The sequence below is a fragment of the Haliotis asinina genome, chromosome 5 (assembly GCF_037392515.1).
Source record: "Haliotis asinina isolate JCU_RB_2024 chromosome 5, JCU_Hal_asi_v2, whole genome shotgun sequence".
NCBI classification, from domain to species: Eukaryota; Metazoa; Mollusca; class Gastropoda; order Lepetellida; family Haliotidae; genus Haliotis; species Haliotis asinina.
In genome coordinates this window covers 34476755-34502639 of record NC_090284.1, presented here as the reverse complement: position 1 = coordinate 34502639, position 25885 = coordinate 34476755, and the positions used below count along the sequence as shown (strand labels likewise).

General features: G+C 38.8%; 2 protein-coding genes across 4 annotated transcripts in view; one reads left to right on the top strand and one right to left on the bottom strand.

Moving 5' to 3' along the window:
- Positions 1–1555: 1555 nt before the first annotated feature.
- Positions 1556–11188, bottom strand: LOC137284100 (cyclin-F-like). Its single transcript, XM_067815779.1, has 14 exons — positions 11062–11188; positions 9075–9247; positions 8678–8784; positions 8448–8515; positions 8047–8237; positions 7258–7416; positions 6895–7124; positions 6603–6767; positions 5142–5449; positions 4652–4739; positions 4365–4464; positions 4101–4237; positions 3582–3721; positions 1556–3420 (listed from the first exon to the last, which is right to left on the bottom strand). The coding sequence occupies exons 1-14, from the start codon at positions 11066–11068 to the stop codon at positions 2957–2959; spliced, it is 2337 nt and encodes a 778-aa protein (XP_067671880.1). The 5' UTR covers positions 11069–11188; the 3' UTR covers positions 1556–2956.
- A 7806-nt stretch (positions 11189–18994) lies between these two features.
- The window catches only part of LOC137284094 (sorting nexin-14-like), a 75565-nt gene continuing 68674 nt past the window's right edge, over positions 18995–25885 (top strand). The window contains exon 1 of one of the 3 annotated variants that reach the window (XM_067815774.1): positions 18995–19188. In XM_067815774.1, the coding sequence (XP_067671875.1) occupies positions 19091–19188 (98 nt within the window). In that variant the 5' untranslated portion in view covers positions 18995–19090. The remainder of the gene's footprint in view (positions 19189–25885) is intronic. The other 2 variants (XM_067815772.1, XM_067815773.1) reach the window with 2 other exon arrangements.

The following is a 25885-nucleotide window of genomic DNA, read 5'->3' as shown; positions in this document are numbered from 1 at the left end:
ACTTAGACTCAGTAGAGGACTGTAATGAATAATACTGAGACTAAGTTTACTTCAACATATCAAGATATCACACACTGAAGTTTCATTCTTCAGCTCATGACATATGAACACCATAATAACAGTCAAATTACTCAAACCGTGATTATTCAAATGGAAATGGTCATGGCAGACCTAGATACAGGGTTATATCCCACAGAAATAGGTTTGGCTTTCACTGATGTGCCAATTTATGTACATAGTTTTGAAGAATTCATTGATGTAGGTGTTACAGATAACTGTTTATAACAAACATGCTTATGACAGAGCTACATATAATGAACTATTTTCTCCTTGCTCTATGTAATTGTCAATATGTACAAAACTAGTTACAACAAACTCAGATAAGTGATCCTCTTGAGTTAATCATAACTGTAGTTTACTGTGCCTGAATGTATAGGACTACTGACAAGTGATAACAAGGTATTTTGCTACGTTTGTTTCTTCATTCAGTACCACTGTGAGATAACATTGTAAATAACATGCTGATAAGCCCTTCAGACTGGTTGCAATGGATCCATATCAATCAATGAGTGTTTGTTGCATGTAAAACATCACTGGACTGCCAGGCCAAGCAATGCCATGATGACAGGGCAGTGTGAGGACACTACCATTTATTACCCATAAGATAAATTTGTTGAATTCTGATTGGTCTGTATGAAACCATGTATGTAGTTTTGCCAGGGTGTATGAACCGTACACCCTATCAAATCTGTCACATGACACACTACACTAGTTACATGAATGACCTTGACCTTAGATGGAATGAGGCTGTCAAATGGCTGATCACTTCAAAAGAAGAGTTGGCGTATACAATTATGGGTATAAACAGAATGATACAATTGTTGCCATAATTTTTATTTGTGTCAATAAATACATTAAAAAAATGAAACATTTTTGCATTTCATTTGCCATTTAACAAAACCTCAAATTCAATCAAGCCATCTCCCTTCATGACCGTTCTGGAAAATCATGACAAAATTTTTTGTGTCTCAATTTGCCAAAGGTCGAATTTTGTTTAAAGCAGGGTAATAAATTTGTCATACTGTGTTTTGGAAGGGTGTATGGGACTGTAAGACCCTTATAAATTCTGTAGCTGAAGGAAATACTCAATTTACAATGGTCTTACAACCCCCTATAGCCTTTCAAATCACTGCATAAGCAATAACATCCAGAAGATTCCAGAACTAAACACCTGATTTGCAACTTATATTGAAGGTCAGTTTCAGGGTCAAGGTCATAAGCCCCTGATAGTACAGTGGAAGCTGTTTATACCAGCACTCACTGGGACTGAAGAAATAATCTGGTTCAGACAAAGTGCTGGATTGAAGAGCTGACAATAAATATACAAGCCATGGATGGGACTGAGAATTTATGCTAGTGTTGACAGCTTGTTGGATTGGACAGATGCCAGTTTTGACAGCTTCGACTGTACAATAAAAACTTTGTGTCAAGAACAATACAAAGTTCAGTCCATGTCCTCGCATGTTGGCAGGAAATAAAACATAGTCAAGGGCACAAATCTGGTATTTGTGTTTATTACAAAAAAATAATAAATATATCTCAATATCAATGTTGACATTCACAGATCTGCATATCAGCTCTCAGTTGCATTCAAACCTCTTCAAACGTCATGCACACAACATCCAACATAATCGAGTTGTCTTGGTAACATAACTTCAACATGTCTTGGTTACATGGTGACAAATGTCTTCCACCATGTCTGCTGGTTGAGCCGACAAACCATCCTGACAATGTCTCTGCTCCATGCAAACGTCTTCCACTCACATTGCATCAATAAATAAATTCCTTGTTCCTCACATGCCAATTACTTATAAGTTCTACAATCTCTGCAGTCAATGAGGTTTTCAGAGATTATGCTGAAATCATTTGTTTTCATCATTATGGCAAAATTTTCCAACACACCCCTTAACATTTTCATCAATACTTAGTAATTCATACATACGTTTTATGTAAAGGTCTTGTTACAAAATGGAAGAACATAATGAATATTGATTCTTTAAAAAAATAGGCCATGTAAAATATGGCAAGGAGCTAGAATACTGCCCTGAGCAAGAGTGCGAGTACCCAATGGTGCTGTACAGGAACTCAGCAACAGCACCGTGGTAAATATAAAACACTGGTGGCAATACTTTTTCCAAAAGATATTTTTGATTATAACATGTATGTGAAAAATCTAATTTGTTAAGAAACCATGGTATGCAGGATTCATGCAATATTTGATAATTTTCTCAGTGATTTTTATGAGCAAATCAACATGTGAAACTAGACAACAGAGAGCTTGTGTAGCCTCTGTGCTACTTTGTATAACCAAGTTGTAATGGACTTCTCATCCAACTTAACAACTATTTACAGAAATAAACAAAACAGTATTGAAAAATACTGATGGATGTTTGATAAATAATACAACTTAATGTACAAATAAACAATAATGCTCTTTATAATTTACACACATAGCACTTGTAATAACCAGTCACTCACATCAGAGGAATACCACAAGTGGAGGTGGTCAGCTTATTCTGTTCCACTTGAGGCAAACCTCTGGAAGATGAAAATGTCATCCATTCACCCAAAAGTTTATCACAGGCCAGGAGATCATGTTATCAGTGAAAGAGACAGCCTGACTGACATTTCCGTTTCAATGAGTTAGCACCTGAGTTATGAACATGGGATATGTTCAGTCAGCAATGATGAGTCAGACATCAGCCACACTGGGTATTATCACATATATGGGATACTGACTTGGAAAAGTTGAATAGGATTGATTTGTGAGCACGCTTACTTGACAATGTAAACACTTCTTCAGCAATTCTTGCACTATTTCCACAATGCATTACTGGACTGTGTTCTCTGCCCAGAGTGCAGCTATGCACAACAGGCTTGCAACTGCACAGGCCATCTAGGATATACTGTTACCTCCAGTGTTACTTGTTCTTTTACGATTTTTTCTTTTTAAAGCATTTGGAGAGGTCATCTGCGTTGCTGTGCGGGGACTCTTTCTTGTGGTGAAAGAATCCTCAAATGGGCTTTTAGTGTCATATTCACTGTGTGACATACAGTAGGAAGAAAAACTGCGGAAATTGCACTTTGTGCGTTTTGTTTGTGGGGAGGGACTAGACTGGCTGCTGGGGGAGGAGGAGACGCCCGAGGTGGAGGAAGACTGGGCACACCGGCAGCTGGTGGGGAAAGGGAGGCAAGGGGAAGAGGAGGAGGAAGAGGACGAGGCACCCAGCAGCTTCACTTTTATTCCTCCCAAACTGGATTCTCCATTGCAGAAGCTTGAAAGACATGCAGTGTATGTGTCACTGTCAGAGTCGATGGTCAGATCAGAGCTGTCACAGGTCATCACACTGTTTATGGAGTCTGAAAAGGACAATAAACTATTTATACCTCCAGACTACCTCAACATGGAGTACTGTAGAGGCAGTGGTGTACAGACACGTGTTAGTTTAATACTGGTTGTAAATAATATACTATGTGAGTAGAAATATTTATTGCATCATTCAATACTAAAATGTTCTCACCATTAAGTTCCATGAATGATTCATCGTCGTCATCTTCATGGTCACCATCATAACCTGACATCATTGCACTCTCTGGGAATTCCCACTTTTCAACAGTTGGAGTTGAAGCTTTTTCACGTTCCATACTGCGCTTGATAGTTCTAAGACAACAAAAAGGACATGAAACTGACACGTCTTCAAAACTGAAATTTTTTTAACAAAGAAGGGTACTTCAAAGGGATTTGAAGTGTTCCATCATCTTGGCATAGAGGGAACAGATAAGCGTAATAAGCATGAATCAGGATAAGGAAAAGTTGAAACTTACATCAACTTCAGATCAACTATCTGTTGTCATTCCCAACTGTAGCCTGCTCAAGTCATTCCCAACACTAGCCTGCTCAAGTCAATCTCAACACTAGCCTGCTCAAGTCATTCCGAACTGTACACTGTTCAAGTCATTCTCAACACGAGCCTGCTCAAGTCATTTCTAGCACTGGCCTGCTCAAGTTAACAATGCATTCAACAATGAAAACTGTATACCTGTGACTGCGACTCTTCCCTCGTGATGGTGAGACAATGAGTTCATCTGCATTCTTGAACCGGAGCTTCACATCAGTTCCATGTAGAACGTGTTCCGTTACACCCATGATTGAGCAGAGTTGTTCATAACTCATTATCTGTAATCAATAGAAATCTCCTTTAAAACAAACCTCTTATGCCTTTGATTTAGCTTTCTAGATATTAAAAGAAAGATCTCTCAAAGCAAAGATGTCATTCATAATTTTCCCACATTCCATGACTTACATCAATACTGCTGACACAGTGGTATTTCTCATCCGAGTATCTCTGTTTGACTGCTTGTAGTGTGATGTCACGATGGTCTACTACTGACCCCTCCATGAAGCTGAAGACAAAAGTAGTCATTGTTACAACACAGAATCACCATGTGGCACTTGTGAACATGTTGCTTGACGAATAATTCACTTAGTCTGGTTTTCATGCACAATATCTGCACCTGCAGTGGACTGCGTACTTGACGGTAATTCCAACATCAATAGCATGTGTGATATAGCATTGAGATAAACACTTACCATTTCTCATGGACATGGAAGGCACATCTACTGATGTCATCCACTGAAAACCCTGTGAACTCTTCCATCACAGAGGGCCAGGGTGTTTCTGGAGCAACAAAACAACACTACATCACACTGTGTACATCACCCAAGGACCCTGGTGATCCATTTTGTCAACAGTGATGAAAAACCTTAAGAACTTATGACAGAAGTTAAAATATGATAAGTTGACAAGACATGACCTCTCTCTCAGAATACTATCTTCATCAAATGTATCTGAGACAACGCAACCTGCCAGCATGGTTGAAGATGAAAAATACATTATCTTTGCCCTGTGATAGTTTCAAAAATAGGCAACAACTTTTCATGATAGCTGTACAAGTAATCTTTGCCAAAATCATTCCAAAATTGGCATGTTAAGCTCTCAAAGAGGAGACATCATGACCTCTATTTAGGTCTTGTATTATTTTCTTGAGCCGTCCTCATTATGATAAGGACATCAACTCACCCATTTTGACAAGAATACGAGCTAGGAGGACACAGCTAGCAGCAATCTCAGCTGGGCTGTACTGCCCCATCTCAGCCTGCAGTAAGCTCAGTTCACAGATGTACTCGGCCAGTTTGGTACAGCACTGGTCCATGCCGGGTGCCAGCACCGTGAGGATGTTTACATAGTCCAGACTGGTAGCTACACGAATGTTGCCCCGCACTGTGGCTGTGATTTCTCCCATCATCCTCACTACATCCTCATAGCTGTAGGTGCTGTCAGTGAGCCAGGCCGCCTCACGGATTGTGATAATATCCTTGCCGAGAAATCTGTACATACAACCACACATCACGTCAAGATGCCGGCATTAAAATACCACAAACATTGTCATAGCAATGGTTTAGCTGAAATGATTTGATAAGAGTCTGCTCATGTATGGCTAGACTCTGCACTTATACTTATATTTTGCGTGGCATAAATACGAAAAAAAAAAAAAGAAAAAGAAAGGATGGCTTGAACAAGGCAAAAGAACTCGTAGTATAAGAATGAAGGACAATAAATGCTACTGCTGTCGATAATATTCCAGTTATATCATAGTGACCAGTAAATAACCATTTCCAAGATAAATAAACCAGGAGCTGTTACTCTGGGACCTGTTTCATAAACAATGTTACCCTACAACTATTATAAGCTTATGTTAAAGGTCACATGCAACGAACAAATCAAACAGCTGCGATACCAAACCCAGTCAGAGCCAGAGGGTGTGCACACAAGTACAACAAAGCATTTTCATTGGCCACATGTTCATTTGCTTATACACTTAGCCAGCTCCTTGTTTATGGCTTATAAGCCTGATAGGAGTTAATTTCAAATTGCATGTGGTCAGTGACTGAAGTTGTGCATTGCATATTGTCAATAGCACACAGGCAGGCAGACATACAGGTGTCAATAAACCAGATACTGAGTTTTCTCTGCGACAGAGTCTGCTTATCACAATCAACATGTTTTGTTTTTTATGTAACGAGTAGATTATTTACTTGTTTGTGTACACAACCAAGATTAGACTACTGCTCATGACCTCACACTCCGGGCAGGCATGTTTCAAGCTCTGTGAACCTATTCACTGCGCATGCAACCACTTTTCCCCTCAGCGCTGGGGAAAAATTTGTGTATCGTTAGAACTCGGATTTTGCAGGCTTTTTTCCATTGCGTCTTTTTTTTTTTTTAACTTTTTGGGTTGAATTGGCATTTTTGATGATTTCGTAGCGTATACCAAAACGTATCAGAATCTGCAAAGTTGTGTCTTATGTTGCATGTGACCTTTAAGTACAGTATAATATTAGTAGTAGCTACACCCCACCCCAGAGACTGACTATCAATCCATTTTTGTTGTTATAGAATAGGAAACAATCCTATGATGGAATCACCATGGTTGTGTTTGGGTTAGGGTTATGGATTGTTAAGAGGATTGTAGTAACTGACCTTGAGCAAATAACCATAGCTGCTACTCCCAAAAGCTGTAATTGAGAGCGGGGAACAGCATGCACCTGCAGGAATCGATCCACCAGGTTGACGGCGGCATGAAGTGTGAGAGTGGAGAAGTCCTTCATCCCTGCCACTTCTACTAGCCAGTCAACAAGGATGTATCTGAAAAGAACACCAAAACATTATACACGTGTTGCCAACATTGACCTGTGTAGTGTTAAAGCACCATTGTTAGCTTTACAAGTTAAGGCATTCTTTATATAAAACTGATCGTGTCCTTCATCCTTACCTCATGGATGGAGTGAGGTCTCTGTGGTTCTGGAATGTCCTGTGAGTGCCCGTGGGTGAGGTAGTTTGAAAGACTTCTTTCAGGAATGCTGCTACTTGAGAGCGAGATATGCCACCATATTTCCCAGATGCATAATACTTGCCCAAATAGAGTCGTGCGTTCAGACATCCCATACTGGCCACATCACGCAGCTGGCGCATACTTTCCAGTTCAGCTGCTTTGTCTAATACCTGCCCAAGGGGAAAATAGAGAGAGAACATTTTGAGATGAATGTTATACATTAACTTCAACATGGACATTCAAAAAACAGACTATTCACACATAGCATTTTGAATATTTGTTATGTTGACAAAACCACTTTACCCTCTGTGAATACTGCATCTCCCACAAAGCAAGTGCTGCATCAGGTGACCCATGCTGGGCAGCCAACTGCAGGTAGTGGACGGCAGCTGCCTCAGTACCTTCCCCATCCAGCAGTTGCAACATCTTCCCAACACAAACACTGATATCTCGGTTGACTTCCTGCAACACCACAAAATCAAATACAGCTACTGTAACTCCACAGGCAGCTAGTGCTTCAATACAACCACTCTTATATTCTTAGTAGGGCTGCACAGTATTACTGGTAAACCGGTTTATCGCAATACACTTTTTAAACGATACATATTGTAAACATTTTCTGAGAACCAATATATTGGGTAAAGAGCATATATGAAGTTTTCGTAATGATCTTTATGGTTTCATTTAATCTCTACACATACTTTTATTCACAACAGACGTTTTCCTTCATTAGTCAATGAAAAAAACTGTCATCCATGACTATGCAGCTTAATTTTGAGATTGCTGTCATCAGAACCATAACATATACGGTTAGTGACTTATGTAGAAAATAGGATTAACATGCATAAGTAGTACCACTCACTGTCAAATCCTTAAGGTCCCAATATATCGCAACAGGTATTGCAATATGGGTACCTATATCGGAATATATTGCAATACAGTTTTGTTGCAAATACACAGCCCTACTTCTTAATATGCCTGAATAAGATGTTGACAGATACTCATTACAATTTATTATCACATTCTTTTTTTATACTTTTTCTGCTTACATATCACTCCTTCAAGTCACAAGGAATGGCCAAGCAAACTTACTTTCTCCAGGTACTTCTTCATGAACTGAAAGACACCCTCCTTGCAGCAGGCGCCACTCACAGACCATGGAGGGCGAATAAAGAGCCATGTGAAAGGGACTGTGTTAGGGGTGAGAGCTTCAGTCTTACAGAACAGCTCTGCAGCACGGTTACCATTGGACGGACACAGTTCAGAGTTTACAGAACTTGGAACTAGTGTAAAACAAGGAAAAAAGGATATGTAATATAAAGCTCTCATATATAAATCACACATGTACAAAACATGTTATTGTCTTCATCATTACCCAACAAGTTATTTGATGGTCACTTAAATAATACCCTGACTAGATTCATTTACTTCTGCACTGACTGGAAAACCTCCAGTGTCAGACATTACCCTAAATAGTACAGCTTAATACTTACGTCCCTCACTGTAGAGGTATGCCACAGCAAGTTTGATTGAGGCCTCCAGGTTACCATTTTCTTGAGCTCTGTACAATGGAAATCATTATCATCAATAACCAATATGCATCACACACCCATATGCTTACCAGGCATATTTGTTATAACGACTTTATTGTAGAAATATTTAAGCTTAACTGTGTCATTTGAAACTTCATGAAGTAAAGTGTATGTGTGAAGATGACACTCACCTCTGGAAATGGTGAAGGTTGGCAGGGGAAGGCCAGCAGTTGTGGAATGTAACTGCTGTCCAAATAGAGGTGTGCGAGTCGATCAGTTGCAAGAAGTAGGGATGAACCTGCCAAGCAACATGCCTATTATACAAACATGCTACAAAATGGGAATATAACTGTAAATTCTTGTAAAATGAAGTACTACCAGATATTTCAGATATATATTTAGAATGAAACATTGAAATATCTTTCCTTTGAATAAGTGGATTTATTACAGCATCAATTTTAAGAAATACACACAAACCTACATCCACTGTGTACGGGATATAATACAAGTTGCAGTTGCACTGACAACGTTCCTCCATTATATCCAGTTAGTGAATGTATCACAATATGAAAACCACTGCAGACTTACCACCCTCATGTTCAGCAAGTCTTTAATCTGTAGACCTTTGAGAAAATGTAGGAGTATTTCCTCTGGAAGATGCCATATAGTGACACTGCTCCGTGTACGGGGCCGCAGTTGTGTGTGCACAGGGATGAAAACATTCTCAGGTGATCGTTGCAGTCGACTTATACTCTGTATTACTGAAACAGACCAAGCATACTTATGTTTATAGACAGGTTGGTAGTGTGCCTAAGTAGGCAATATTCCAGAGATATCTTGGTTACCCAACACATGTAGTAAAATTATCATTTGAGCCTGTATATATGTAGTTTTCAAGATATGTATCAGTACTTTTTTAAGCAATACTTAATAGGTAACCACTTGCCTGAATCACTGGACTTGTATTGCCGTATTTATATCAAGATGGCAATCGGGGAACAAAGGTTTGACCTAGGACATAATATTTTCAGCAATACAAGTCCATTATATGAGCCAGAATGAGAGTATTTGGCATACCAAAGAAATCAAAATGCATTTGAAAACACAGGAGACAACTCGACACATAAGTCTTATAAGTAGGGTGATGGTGGTTTGTCGACACTGCTATCTTGTAAGACTAAACTGCAGTGCATCAAGAACAGGGCCCATTTTCTGAGAAATTTCACTATGTATAAACCATTACATAATTAACAAAGAATTCTGAATATCTACTTACAGTTTTTCCAAAACATATCTACAATAGACATGTGACCGTTTGGTAAGACAGTGTAGGTGGAACTGACGCTAACAGTAATTCAGGGTCCTATTTCAAGTCAAGACACGACCCGATCGCACTAGCCATGTGCGTAGCTAAAATTAGCACAGCGTGGGGGCAACAAAGCCTAGCAACCAATCAAGAGACGTTGATTTTTATATAAGCCAATCAGAGGGCTAGGTTTCAGAAGTTGTTAACTGTAGTAACGAGGCTGAAGTAGACTTATATGCTTGTCAAAACATTCCAACATTACTCTTTTGATGGCTCTCTTTTCTTAAGTTAATTAATGGGTTGTTAAATAAGGAGATTAGGCAGTTAATGAACAACCTGCTGCCACCGTGTCAAAATAACTCACTGTCAATAGACATTATTTCTTTGAGTTGGTATTTCAGTTTGGTAACGCATGGACATGGATAGAACAATCATTGCAGTCCCCAAATTTCAGAGTGCTCTAACTACTGCCCGCTGATGTTTGTAACGTACCTTTGCCATTACGCTGTACTATTTATTAGGCGTGTTTCCACTGGACGAGACGTCGTCCGATGAAGACATTCAAATCCTTGCTAATTTATATATTGGCAACTTAATGTCACTTGCGTACATTTATAGTCAGAAAAAAGTCTTATGTGTGAGTGTAGTCGAATGACTATAAAAGAACCCAACTATTCCGGGGAGGTTTACGACTGACTGTTAGTCAGACTCGAAATTGCATAATACTTCATAATCTACAGCCATCGGCGTTCTCACACACTATATAGGCCTACTGAATATTTTGCCATGTCTGCCCTTCAGTTATCACATCGCCTTCGTTGTTGTATTTTCTGTAATGGAGTGTTACTGGAACAGCATATTCACAAACGTTTTCATAAAAGCACTGAAAAAAATAAGCGGCCCTAGAACATTCAGTTTCCGCAAGAAATTGGCGGACACTCGAACAGTTGAATCGGGTCTCGTTCAATGACCATATTGCGCCAAAAATATGAAAACATGGTGAATGTCGCAGGCAAAATGAGAACTGATAATACTTGGCATAATAAACAGTGATGACTTTAAACACATGTCTACTTTGCCAACAGGTACACATCACTACATAATACACGGTTCAAAAATCTTGGAGAGTCCGCCTCAATCAAAACAGGCTTCGGCTTAGCGGTTGGGAGATCCCGCCCCCTCGATCAAAACAATATACCTCTTACTAACTCAGTAGATTAATTAGACTTCATTTGCATTGTCCAGATATTGAATATATAATTAACTTACCTTTCATATCGTAAAATTTGCTAAAGATGAATCCAGATTCATGCAAACAGACAAGATAGTTGACTGTGATGGTCGAGTTTAGTCCGTCGCCACTTAATCGCTGCGAAATCAACGGTCCGCGTCGCTGATTGGTTGAGAGTTGTGACGTTTCAAAACGAATGAGGGCTCTCCCCAACCAATCCCACAATGCATAGCGTGTTCTTGTTTGAGGGGTACGCGGATGAGCGTATGTTTATGTTTTTGAAAATATGACATTTTAACGGACTGACGTCTCTTTTTATTTCAAATGCATAACTCAGAGACATCAAGAATAGAATGTGGTTATAATTGTCCATGGAATTTTTGTACCACCCTATCAATGGAAAAATGCTGACATAAAGCAGAGGGTGAAAGCATCTATACATAGACCTTACAAGTGCATGTGATGTTACATATACTTACATATTTCGTGAGCAGTATTTTTACCTACACATAACTTTCATCATTTGTATTTTAATATTGTCCAGTGGGCGTGCCAACTTCACAACATTCGCAAAGTAATAATGATGAAATGACATAATACATTTATGCATATGATTTATTTGTTAAATATTAAATATTCATTTCTTGTTTATGCTCGATGAAAATGCTATCAGTAATACTGAACGATGAAACAACAGATGTGGGTGTCAAGATGTGGGTGAAAGATTTTCTTCGGCACTTTATTTTATGTCCAAGAATTAACACCTATATGGCAGGTGTGCATTGTGTATCTTGCTATCTGTGATAATTTAATGCCAATGAGCAGTGCACAACCCTGTAGAGTACCTCGCCACAGGCATACACCCCACACACCAATCACTGCCGCTACCCTTTAACTTATTACTTTTTGTTGTGTGTTTTCGATTTGACACCAAGACTGCCTCGGGGTGATGGGCTGCCAGTGTATCTCATTGAACACTGTGTGCATATGTAGGCAACGGCAAGGTTTATAAGTGATCATAAATCATTACTTGTTGTGAAAGCCCAGGAGTAATAACGCTCAGATACATCTTGCATCAATTCACAAGGTCACATTTTTTAAAAAAACCACACGCACACCCAAGAGGAATGTTTACACTGACTGTGAGTTAACAATACCGACCATCTTAACTGTTACAGGAATTCTCATCTTTTTAAACTGAGGCTGTATGTTTCATGTGCAAAACAAAATTATGTTGTGCAGATTATATAACATTATTTTTTCTTCATTTAACTCGTGTTTAGTGTGATCTTTGGTCGACCACAACAAAGCGTTAGGAACAAGTCAGCACATCTCGTGTACATTACGATCTCGCTAATTAGAACTATTCAAGTACTACAATTATTCAATATTTAATGATTGTTCAGGGATCAGCTACTTTCAATCACCCTCAAAACAAACATGAACGATCTAAAATATGCAACGAGACGTGAAAATGTTAACTGCCTTTAACTTGGAATTACAGTTTGCGTAAAACAATGAAATTACTGCAAGTTGTTTCCATTAGTTGTTTTGACTGCATATCCCGTGCATGGCCTCTAATGAACCATGGGCTTCGGCACTGACCTTTCTTGCTCTTTTCAAAACTCTTTCTTCAACCGTTACCGCGCGCGCCAAGTAAACCCCCATCATCTAATTATCTTGCTACAACAGGTTAAGCCAAATACTGACCGTTAGGGTCCAACAGAGATCAAAGGGTGACGCAACTGACCGCTACATGTCCGTGCTAAGACTTCCACCAGGTGGAGGTTTACGTAATGACCCCCAACAATCAGCGGCCGGGCACCATCTAGGTCATCATCAGTTCTCTCATTTGTTAAATAAATTTGTCAATAATACTCAAATTAGCAAGTCTTTAAACGATTAACGATTCTTTCATACACTGGTCTGTAAATTGACGAAGAATGTACATGAAGGGTATAGACGTATATGGCTAACTGAATAAAGGTGCAGAATCTGCATTATAAAAAAATTAAGTGTTGAACATGAAAAACATTCCTGGATTTTATCTTCTTTTTATTCTTTGACATAACGTTTCGAGGCCCCGCATTGTATGGAAGAATGAACAGTAGATGAACCCGGGAAATTCTTTTGTGTTCATCAAATAGCATCTTCGAAAATGCCAATCAAGAATCTAGTTTAGCTGTTCCCCGTATACGTAATGCGCAGTGAGGGAAGTCTGAAAACGAAATTCTGTTATTTAATGAGTGATAACTACTCAAAGGGTTGGTCTTTACATACATACATACACATACACACACACATACACACACACACACACACACACACACACACACACACACACACACATACATGCATACATATGATAAACACTAAGCACACCACTACCACAAAAAGTGCAGCATCTGTCAGTGCGTGAAGATTAGAATCCATATTTCCTCAATGCTGAAAGGACTTTGTTTTCCGACTCAAGTTTATCACAACATTCGCAAGAAGTTGAAATCAACGTGATTGTGATAGGTTGATCGCCATCCAGATGCCGCGTATGACAAACAGAGGACTGGCTCAAACAGAAGGCGCGAGATCGCCAGGATACATGACTTGTTGAGGTGTGAGGCCCAACAAAGGTGTGATACACACAACTATCAATATAGTGTGCAACATTGTCACATATTAGACTAACGATGGGGGTTGCCAGTTTGCTAGCCTTTCATGTTTTAATTTAGCACGCTTGTCTCAAAATTTCCTTTTCTGGAAAAACTGAGCAGAAGCTTGTACTTCTTATCACAGAAGATGATACTAAAACATTCCATGTTCAAATGTCAAATATGGAATAAGGTACATTGATACTTGCAACGTGCATTACATTCGTGTTCAAGATATATTCACCAATTAGAATTCCCCATGGAGCTCTCTCTCCTGCAATAAGGAAGTTTACATGTTATTCTTTTCAACATACAGGAAGGGATGTCACTGACAAACGACAAAATAGCGTTTGAAAGGCGTTTAAAGACAGGATGTATAGTCTGGTTCATAATTATTGAGAATTTGTCTTCTTACTTTGAGCTATCCTAACACCTCAACTGATTCACTGATACTTAAAACTAAGTAATGGTATAAGGGAGGTAACTCATCTTGGCCTACTGAGTATAGTACAATTAGAGTTACCTCCCCTGAATTTGTAGCAGACGTCATTTTCCTCAGCACTGTCAACAATGTCTGCTGAAGATAAAAGAAGGTTGATTTTTGAGTTGTGTAATCAAGGAATTGATGATGTAAATACACTGGCAGAGAGAACAGGAACTCTTCTTTCTACTGTGTATAGGATTAGGAAGAATTTTAAAGAGGGAAAGGATTTTGGGCATCAGAAAGGAGCAGGGAGACCCAGAAAATTGGACTTCTCAGATCGCGTCCGGCTGGGAATTTTAGCGTCTAAAAAGCAAAGGGCAAGCATCTCCAACATCAGGTATGAAATGATAGAAAGGGGATCAACAGTTGTATCAAAATCTACAGTTAGAAGAAATTTGATTGATCTTGGATGGGAGAAAAAGACTGGAATTCTTTCTCCTCTCATGAAACAAGAACATAAAGACAGGCGTGTTGAGTGGTGTTTGGCACATGAAAACTTTGACTGGGAAAATGTGATTTTTACTGATGAAAGCTCAATATGGGTATATCCCAATAATGTGAAAATATTGACAAAGTCTGCGTCAGCACCGTTGTATCGACGACCTAAATACAGCCCAAAGTTTCATGTATGGGGAGGGATATCCTTATTAGGAACGACCCCGCTGTGTGTGTTTGAGGGAAATCTGAAGTCAACGCTACACTAACATGTTAGATAATTTTCTGCTTCCAAGTGCACATGTGTTTTATGGAAATGACTGGATTTTGCAGCAAGATAATGATCCTAAACACACCGCAAAACATGCCAAGCAGTGGTTTCAGGAGAAAAATGTGACTGCATTACCATTTCCTGCATATAGTCCTGACTTAAATCCCATTGAGAACATTTGGGGGATGATGAAGGAATGTGTGAATCAAAAGGGGTTGACAAAAATTGAAGACATGAAGAGAGAAGTGGTCCGATACTGGGACAGCATAACTCACGAGACACTAACCTCTCTGATAGGAAGTATGCCTACCCGTCTTAGACTGTGCCGTGAAGCTCAAGGAGACTTGATAAAATATTAAATTGTTACCTACACAACATGAAAAGGTCAGTTCACTTTCACACTACATTCAATTTTATCTGATTTGTTCTCGTTTAATAATATGAAATGCTTTAGCTATTCTCAATAATTTTGAACCATACTGTATATATGAGGAAATAGTCTTTGATTCCAAGCCAAACAAAGCAATTCCAATGGCTAAGAGAGAGTTCAAAATTAATGTTAACTGTATGATTGACATTTATTTCTACCAATTTGGCAAGCGTTGTCAAAAATTGTTCTTATTTACATCTGGAACATTTCGACATGTTCCACGACCCAGACAATATTGTTACAGCATGTTCCACGGCCCAGACAGTATTGTTACAGCTTGTTCCACGGCCCAGACAGTATTGTTACAGCTTGTTCCACGTGCGCGATATGCCTTGTCTTGATTCTCTAGTAGATACCATAGCAGCGGTCAATACATTTTCATGACGATCAGACTTTCCCAAAATGCTGTGAAGCCTTCTTTTGGTGTCCCCGTCGTCACATGGCTGGAATATTGGTATAAAGGAACGTAAAACCACACTCACTCACTCACTCACTCACTCACTACTTTGTATGACTGCGATGCTATTTCAGTACTACAGACATTTAATGCTAGAATAAAGTACAGATTTATGTATCTGTGTTAGATGGGTTTTCTGTCCCAAACGCCTAACTGTCAAACAAATGCTGCATTTTTGTTCTTTTCACAATAATTATAACTGCTTGTAGACATTGATGCAGTCTCTTACAACTTTAATCCACCTGCATGACTGGACGACAATGTTTTTAACCAGGTACACACTGTAGATTATCCCTGTTTAACGAGGCGGCGAGACCTCATCGCTAATGAGATGCTCTGAGATATCATATGTGAGATTTGGATTAAAGATGGAAGTAAGTGTGAAGTTGAAATTAAATACCACAATTAGGCCATAAATAAACTCGTCTCGAAATCGGTCTGTTCAATGATTGATGACAAGAAGCTAATTATGTGGTGACAGGGAGTTTGAACTTCTGTGAAGGGTAATTACAGTTTACTTGAACATCTACACTTAACCGCCTGATGGAAACCAACAACACTTGGCGCCCGCCCTAAAGTCGTAGGAACTGGCTACCTCCAAAATCCGCCGGTGTACAAAATGTCAGATTACACTAATTATCTCTCGCTTTTCTAAATATTTACATTTAGGAAAAGAAGCACAAACGAAACAGACCGATTGTCAGGGGGTGGTCCGACATCTATACTTAACTTTGCTTTCGTGAAATAAAACATACACATAATCCCTGTGATTCATCATAGTGCACACACACACACAATTATTGATTCTTGATTTAACGGGTTTGGAACATGAGGACTATGCGAAGTATTAACGTTGCTTCAGCGCGTGTAAGCTTGATTTAGTATATACGTTTTTGATATTTCATTTATTTCACGGCGCTGGTTTGGTGCGGAAGGAAACAGCAAAAGGACACTGATCTTAGTATTTTACTACTTCCGTGAAACATGACCTACAATCAAAGGTGTGAATTGTTCTTTTGATACCAAGGTACAATTACAGTTTAACAATGCTAAATAAAAGGTTATCATTCTGTGTGAATGGTGTCATACACGGCTTAGAAAATGGATTCAGGAATGAAGGTATACATAAGATCATATTCAATCGTTAATATCCAAACTCGAAATTAACGGTCCTTAAGCCCGAAGCCAACCGAAAACTACTATGACCCATAACTTTTTTTGTGCAGATCCTCATGACCGACAGCATTTTCACCTCCATTAACTAAGAGTATAATTTCTATAGGGCCTACACATTATTGTCAGGACCCACAACATTATGTGGTCCAGGGTCCTTGGCATCAGCAGCGTTTCAGAGTTACGGGCAAACACCGCACTTACGTTGTACACTGTCATATCAGAGACAAAATGGCCGTTTAACATCAACAGTGCCAAGAAACGTTTACCACATAACCAAGACTGCTTTGAAGTGTTCTACTATTGAGCTGTCAGGTCATTAATAGCCATAAACAAAAGATATGGGTGGTATACATTTACCCCTTTTCAAAACTGACAACGTAGTATGACGATCATTAAACCACGGTCATACTGGGCACTTCAGATGTATCTTGTATTAGTGCAGTTCAGAATGGAGCAATCAAGTATTTACTAGAGAAATGTATATGTTATGATACAGATTTTAGTCATTTCAGCAATGATGATATATTTATTTAAATACACATGGATGGACAGACCGATAGATAAAAATTAATAAATAATACAATCCCTCATAACATTTTAAAGAGTATATGTAATTATTGCACTATTTATGAACAAAAATCAAAGGGGAGACGTGTATAGACATCTGTTGTCTGCGGAAGTTTGATGACAATGAAATTCAGCCAGTAAAGTCACTGTATCTACGGGCATAAAGATACACATTAATATCCAAGGAAACGAACAACGTTTATATCAGACTTTTGTACAACAAATAATAACACACAGAGAATAAGTGCTTCATATAATTGGGATTTCCTGCAGAATTCTCATACCCATACATGCCAAAAGATTCTAATTCTTACGGTTAACTAAGGATTTGTTGGGTCATTATATCGTGTTCGAGTGAGTTATCAATGTCCAACTGCAGGATGGTATCTCTAAATAAAGCGAATAAACGTTCTTCAAAGTCAGTGCAACACTACAATATAGGTTTTTGTTTCACTTCATGTCAGGAAAGGTAGGTTGCATTTACTTCAGCTTTACATCGTTAAGTTAATATCTTCTACTTTAATAAACAAGAATATCTGTTCTTGGGTTAATCGACTCATCAAAGTTATATCATCACTGACATTTTGTTTGGTTATGCATGATGTAGCTGGATGTAATCCAATCGTCAGGTGACCATTAAGTAGGCTGTATTGAGAGCTCATCTGTTCTCCTCAACCCACTGGTAGGTAAAAGGCAGTAATCTGCTCTTGTGTGAAAAGCACTGACATGATTGGCATTAACTACCTGGACACCTGGCAACGCCTAGCTCATTCATTCTATATTACTTCACATGCACAGTCTACCTGTTTTGTATACACAGACTCGTGCCAGTTATATTTGACCACTTGATGTCATTTCCATGGACGTCCATGTTATTTTAGTGTACCATAAATAATTTTCATGAATTTAATAATCGTGAGATCCCAGTTTAAATTTGCACACTTGTGAGGAATCATCTTACCTACAATCAAATAATTTCTGTTTTATTTTAAGTTGCATATTTGTCGAACGGCAACCATTTAATCAGGGATACTCTACAACTGTTAGAGCATCACTGATTCAATCAACATGTGTTCGGTGTCGTGAACTCCTTTAACAAAGCGACCCGTGGGATTGTGCCTTGTGGAACCATACGGGAGCTGATGAATACGTGGTGTCCCTTTAAATGGTGGTCTGAAATTATATGCATAGAGGAGAGATTATTTCCCATTTGACTGTCAAATCTTACAATGATCCATTCTATACTAACTCCGTGAAAATTATCTATGCTACACTGAAATAACATGTAAGTCGATGAAAATCACGCCAAGTGGTGTAATGTAACTAGCACGTGTCTGTGTGTAACCAACAAAGACTTCCACAACTCACCCCACCCCCAGAAATCTGAGAATGATGTTTAGACCACGTACTTTGGTCTGTAATATCAGTGAGCCTATACATGTTGTAGATTATCCCTGGTAATATTGATCATTCTTGTGGTTGTTCGCGATGAGATAAAGAGTTGTCTCCCCGAGATTGCTCTTCCGTCAACATCGGAGGAGGAGGGGCACCTCAATTACAGCGGTAGTAAACATAATATGTGAAGCTTTTGTCTTTGTAAATATGATACCATGGTATATTTTAAAATTTTACGCACAGAAGCATGTCAAGTTCACTTCTGGAACAGCTGCGTTGCTTGTTCTCACACTGATCTTCTACAGGTAATTCAAGATTTCTAAATGAGTTAGACAAGTCGCCACTGACGTCAGTGACGACTCACTAGACACTAAGACACTACACATATCGATGTGTGTGACTCACAAAGTTTTGATCCTACTACTACTTCGTTTTGATGCAACTTTGTAAAGAAGGAGATAACGATTAACCATAGTACTTGATTGTGGCAAACAACTTCGCACAAAATAACCAAACGCATATTTCATTTGTAAATAATTCACCTGGTCTAGTTCATCCTATTTATTATCTGCTCCTTGTTATTAATCATGTGAGCACTGTTCTTAATGTTGATCTGCTGTTTGTCACCAGATTCTCAGCATATAAACCTTTCATGACGTTTTTGTTGTCAACACCATGATCCACCTTTAATTTGAGGACGTTCATTGTTGAAAAAGTCTCACGTCTGTTTAACTGATGAGGATCATTAGTTAACTTGCTTGCAGTGTTCAGCATGAGTAAACAGTATCAGGCAATGTGAATATTATGAAAACCCAGTTTTGATTTTAGATTCACCAGTCTCTATGAATTGTATTTAGCCTTGCTTATCAGGATATTATGATGATAAGGTGGCACCATGATCATCACAGTTAGAATCTTCACTCTTCACTTGTGGTAATACTTGTAAACATGTTCTATTGAATCAAAAAGAGTTCAGTTATTCTGTAAAACTGGTTTTGTTCAGGACTTCCATTTTCATAAGTTGGATGACAAAATGTTTGGAAAATTCAGTGTAGGTGTACAAAAACATATTAAAGGATTTCAACTTCCCGTTAGTACTGTTAACCTTATTGATAGAGAATTTGTTTTAGTTGAACGCTGCAGAATTCCGTAATTTTTCTTATCCTGACTCATACATATTATGCTCGTCTCTTCCCTCCATGCGAATGATAGTGGAACACTTGAAATCCTTTAGAGATCACATATACTCAATGCAGGCACAAATCCATAAATCATTTATTGAAAACATTATAAATGAAACCCAGTCATTAAGTCTACTCATTTCAACATTTTATTAGAGTCAGAGCTCCTAAGTACGTACGGTTCAGGTTGTGGAACGAATGCACTGCTTACTTGTGGTACTAGTTGGGGAGTGTCATATACCAGCATGAAGCTTACCCAATGGGGAGTCTGAATATAGAAACCGGTGCATTATACAGGTTTCAGTTTATTGCCCCTGTTAAATTTTCTATGCAATGGTATAGGCCCCAAATGCCATACGGTTTCACAGTAATACCATACACCTAACCCCTCAATATCGGACAGAATGCTCAATACCACACACACAGCTAGTTTACTGAATTATAGCTATGTTATTAAAAATTTAATTTCTATAGAAAAACAATTTTTTGTATTGAACTTTGTTAGTGTTTGTCAATAAAGTGCACAGTGTCTGTCTTGGGGGCATGCATAGATATTACATTGATTGACAGGTTAATACTCCCATCTACAAATCAAGGAGCTGTGCTGTCAAATGCCAACAGTGTTGTTGCCTGTGACGACATGGCGAAACTTGAAATAATTCGATATAAGTAGCCTTTGTGTCAGTGATTGAAATAATTTTTCAGCTCAACCTGACAGCCAGGCTGGTGGCCCATAAATGTTGCCTGCCCATCTTGAAAGTTGCCTGCCCACCTTTTTAACTTACTTTTTTCGCAATAACTAAAAAACGCCGCCATTTTGTAACAAGTACAAACGAGTAAGTAACCCTCTCTTTGATTGGTTCTTATTGAACCATGTGACTACAGATATCCAATCATAGCGTAGCTTACAAAGCCAGCTAGTTTTAGTGCACTATTGTTATCTTCACTGGCTGAAGAGTTGTCCAAGTATAATTATGGAATATGCTCGTAGCTTTCATTCATCTTTCCAAAATCAAAATATGACATAAAATGGAATGATCATCCTGAGACCGAACTGAAAGTAGGTCAACCTTAAAAATTTCAGCCAGCCAATCAGGCTGGTGGAGAGAATTTCTAGGCAGTCTGACTCATAATCTACCAGCCACGGGCAGTCGGGCAGGCCATTATTTCGATCACTGCTTTGTGTTCACATAATTCGTATCGTACATTATTTAGTAACGAGTGAAATATATGTACAAAATGAAACCGTGGAAGCATGAATAATAGTGAAAATTTTTATCCCAAACAATAAAACAGAACAATTTGTATTTGTCATCATACTTTACACACACATTGAGTCACTGTGGGAGAATTACTTCTCAGTATTTTTAAGTTTTTGTTTAAGTTCTCTCTGCTCTTTTCTGGCCTTGTTTTCTGCTTCATTTTTCCATTTCTGCTCAACTTTTTCTCTTTTCATTTCAGTGATATGGTAGCTGGTCAATATTCTGTGTGAGGTCAGCTTTCTGGGATTGACTTTGCCTTCTGACTTTTTAGTTTCAGGCCAAGCAAACTCCTTGTTTACTGCCTCCAGTTGTGTAAGAAACATCCCTTCATCACTTGCAATCTCTACAATCATATTGCCAGATTCATCAAATGATGAAGGAACGTCTCCATTGAGAACAGAGAGTATAAATTCCTCAGCTGTCAAGACCTCTACTCCCTCTGGAAGTCACCCTCCTTCCAAGTGGATGTTGATGGTGTCTGATCTTGAGTCGCTGCAACTTTAAGTGCAACTGCATCACTGGGAGCTTCAGGGGTTTCAGGGGTGGCCACTTTGGAGTTTGATGTAGAAGCGTTATGAAATGGTTGTGATGATGCTTAGGCTGATCTTGGGATGGCTGTGGGATTAAGGGAAACATCCCGCATTTCTTGAAGCCATTGATAATGTTGCTGGCGGTGAATGCTTTGTCATAAGCAGCTCTGAATAACCTCGGCCACTCCCACTTACAAACGATGTCGTTGGGGCTGCTGCTCATATACTCCGAACTCCCAAAGCTCCATTTCCTACTAAAGGAACTAAATACAGTTTTATCTAGCGGACAGAGCCACTGGGTTGTGTTGGGAGGGAACGTGAGAACTGTAATATTATTCTTCTATGCCTTCTCCAGAAAACCCAGCGTCTCGTGAGATGAATGGCTGTCAAGGTTGATCAGCTAGGGTCTCTCTGAGCCGCTATACTTGAGAAAATGGTCTTCAAACCATCTCTCCCCCAGCTGATCTTCCATCCATGGTCTCTCCTGGTATGTGTACACAGTACCTGAAACACCAAGTTTTGTGTTATAGGCACACAAACACCCAAACTTCTTTGTGTTTAGCCTTTCACTATGGCCATTGGTGGTACAGTGTTCCCTGTGGCATTAACACAGGCCAGCACTGTTACCCGGTCTTGGTCATTACCGACTCTGTCAGGAATGTTTTTGATGCCGGTTTCAGCAAACACTTTTGCCGGCTGGTGAGTCAGAAGGACCTCAGTTTCATCTACGTTCCAGAGTAACTGTGGTGTCTGGCTTAAACCTAGGGCATTTATGATACCACCTAAGTTTCAAAATACTTGTCCACAATGATGGGGCTTTCACTGTGGATAACGCCACTGGGGTTCTGAGCTTCATGTCAGGGAGACATTTTAGGAAGCCTGCTATCCACTTCTTGCCAGGAATCCCCCCTTTAAATGGGTTTTTAATACCCAGCTGTTTGCAAAATCGAGCCACCTCTATAATTAACTGACATCGAGTAATTCTGAAACCCTGCAATGCAGCTAATTTCAGTTTTCTAGCAATGTCATTTTCAGGGTCTGTGGAGATGGTTGGTGGACACCCAAGATGCGAGTCACCTTCAGATTTTCCTGTGCCGCGGTCTCATATGGTCATGATGGGCACTCCATGCTTTTGGGCCACCTTCCTGAACGACATACCCATATTAACATCGTTAATTGCCATTTGAAGGTCAACTTTTGTATATGTTCTTTTCTTCCCCATCTAGAAAAGTAACAATAGTAGATTAATTCTAATAAAAAGAACAAAAGCGTCAGGACTGAACAAGATATTCATTTATTTCTGTAACAACCACAGTGTTGTTAAACTTCCATAATGGTTTTCATATCCTGCTGGAGATCTAATGGTCTTGTGTATAATACAAGACATGATGCACCTTGTGCATCATAAGACATTCCACCGTCTATCTCCTGCCGAAACATTTTATCTATGCTATGCAGAAGCAGTTCCTTTATAATTTCAGCCTCTTGACTCGAAATACACATCGTCAATGAGAATGTTTCTGATAGCGATCTTTGTAAACTCCACACAGTAAAGATTTTCCCACTGAGTTCTTGCTGTCAAATTTTGATACGCAGTGCCATCTGTAATATAGATCTAGCATATATATTATCTTCGTTAAAAGAACATAGATGTTTAATAAATAGGTGTTACATTTGTTATTAGTATTCAATTTCATTTTCAGATTCTAATGGAGTATCTGTCAACCATATTCTACACTAATTCAACACGTTAGCCAGATTCATTTTAATTAAATCTAGAGAATGGTGTACAATATTAGGAGAGGGTATTTTTATTTCATCACAACCGGTCGCCTAATACCATCCACTTCTCTTTTTAACAAATGTTTCATACATCTGAATGAAAGTTCTTTAGCCGTTAATATAATCCAATCCTATTCAAACTGGCCGTATTAGTTTTTTGTTTCTATTCAAGTGTCTGTGTTCACTTTATGTACATACCGTAATCATTCATCAGGTGTCCTAGGGTACGAAGGCGTGGCTTGCGGTAATCTCAGGTGCGAGTGAAATGAATGCATGGGCAACCGTGAATTTAACCAATAAAAATCTTTCGTGTGATCACGTGATAGTTGACCAATTGCATGCTATAAATAACACCAGGAATCCCCGGAAAAGTAATCTGCTTTAAACAAAAACATCAAGGCAAGGGTTTATTTGGTGTATGTATTTACATGAAGTATACGGAACTTTGGGAGTTTGGAGCACTGACTCTACCTTAAATCGACCTTTTTGACAACAGTACACAATTCTCTCCTGCGAACAAAATTCAACCAATCAGAGGGTTGCGTCTTCGTGGCATAATATGAGGTATACGTACACAAGTTGCTGTAGTATACATCTACATTTCAGGGACTGGATTATCTAGTTTATAGTTTGTCTAAACCTGCAATAATGACAATTGTTTTGAATCTTAGCACAATCTGCTGCCATTTAAATTTGTCACCTGCTATTGCTTATTTTCCAAGATGCAACTTGTTTTCCTAGATGATTCTGTCAAATTCGCTTGTTGTTATGATGAATATAAGTCGTTCTGTTACAAGCAGTATCATGCAAAATCTTTGTGATAATGATTCAAAAACACAATTAACTATGAGTAGAAAGTAGTTTTGATCTTTTAACTTGATGAAAACAAACCAGAATATAATTTATTCTCATGCTGACTTAAGACCGTGACCCCACAATTTTAGAAAATGACTGTGCCTTGTCACAAACATCCACCAGTCTGAGAATACATGCTATTTAGGATTGTTTACACTGAGTTACAAAATCTTAACTACTTTCTTCTGGTAGTAAAATATGTATTTGATTGATAGACAATAGGATTTTGCATGACATTGCTTATAACAGAACAAGTTCATTCTTGGAAGCAAGGTGGGTGTCAATATAATACTACTAACAATATTACTGTCGCTTCGACCAAAACCTTGATCACTTCCAAGGAAGAAATCCTTATGTTACAAGCTGTGTCTTGCAAAATCTTTTAGGTTATCAATCATTTACTAGTAAGTAGTTTTGATCTTTTTAACTCGATGGAAACAAATCTAAATAGCATCTTCAGTCTTGGAAGCGAGGTATGTGTCCAACCACCTGATTTAAAGGACCACTAAACTCAATTTTTGGCTAGTCTTTTTATCGCTGCATATGAAAGACTTTTGGTTAGTGATAAACGAAACATCATTTTTTTTTAAAAAAAAACCCTTGCGGTTAATTAATACCAAGCGCTTAAAAGTTGCTAAAAAGCCGTCTACTTCTCTCTCGCCCACAAACGAAACCACAGACAGGTTATGTAACTGTCGCCAGAGCTCTACATTAACGTCATAGAAGGAACGGTTTCCAGTTAAATGTCATTTTGCTGATTTCTCGACGTCACCAAAGACATGCCGAATTGTTGTGTTGCCGTCAGTTGTGCCTTGGGGCCGGGTGGTGGTGTCACTATGCACAGATTTCCACCAGACTCCGTAGTTTGTGCTTAAATCGGTTGTTAGTGTGTACATGTGCGAAGAGAGCTTTGTGGAAGCCTGTGGTGTATACTAAATCGGATGGTTCGTCCCCTACCACGCTTCCAGGATAGAAAATGGCGTTTAAGTTTCATCGAGTTTATAGAATTAAGACTGCTTACTACACATTGCTGACCAAAAGGATTTTGCATGGATATAACGCTTTCTTCCTCGGAAACGAGGTTGTGGTCGAAACAATATTATCGTAAGTAATCTCATATTGACCCCTTATATTGACCGATTCCAAGAGAGAAATTGTTATGTTATAAGCATTGTCGTGCAAAATCCTATTGTCCATAAATAAAATACACATTTTACTACCTTTTGTCCTTTTGTAAGTCGGTGAAAACAAACTTAAATAGCATTCATCCCAAGACAGGCGTCGCCATTTTTGAAAATCCTGAAGTCACGGGCTAAAGTCCGTTAGAATTATTGAGATTATGATTTGTTCTCATAAAGTTAGAAAATGAAAACTACTTTTTACTGGTAGTTA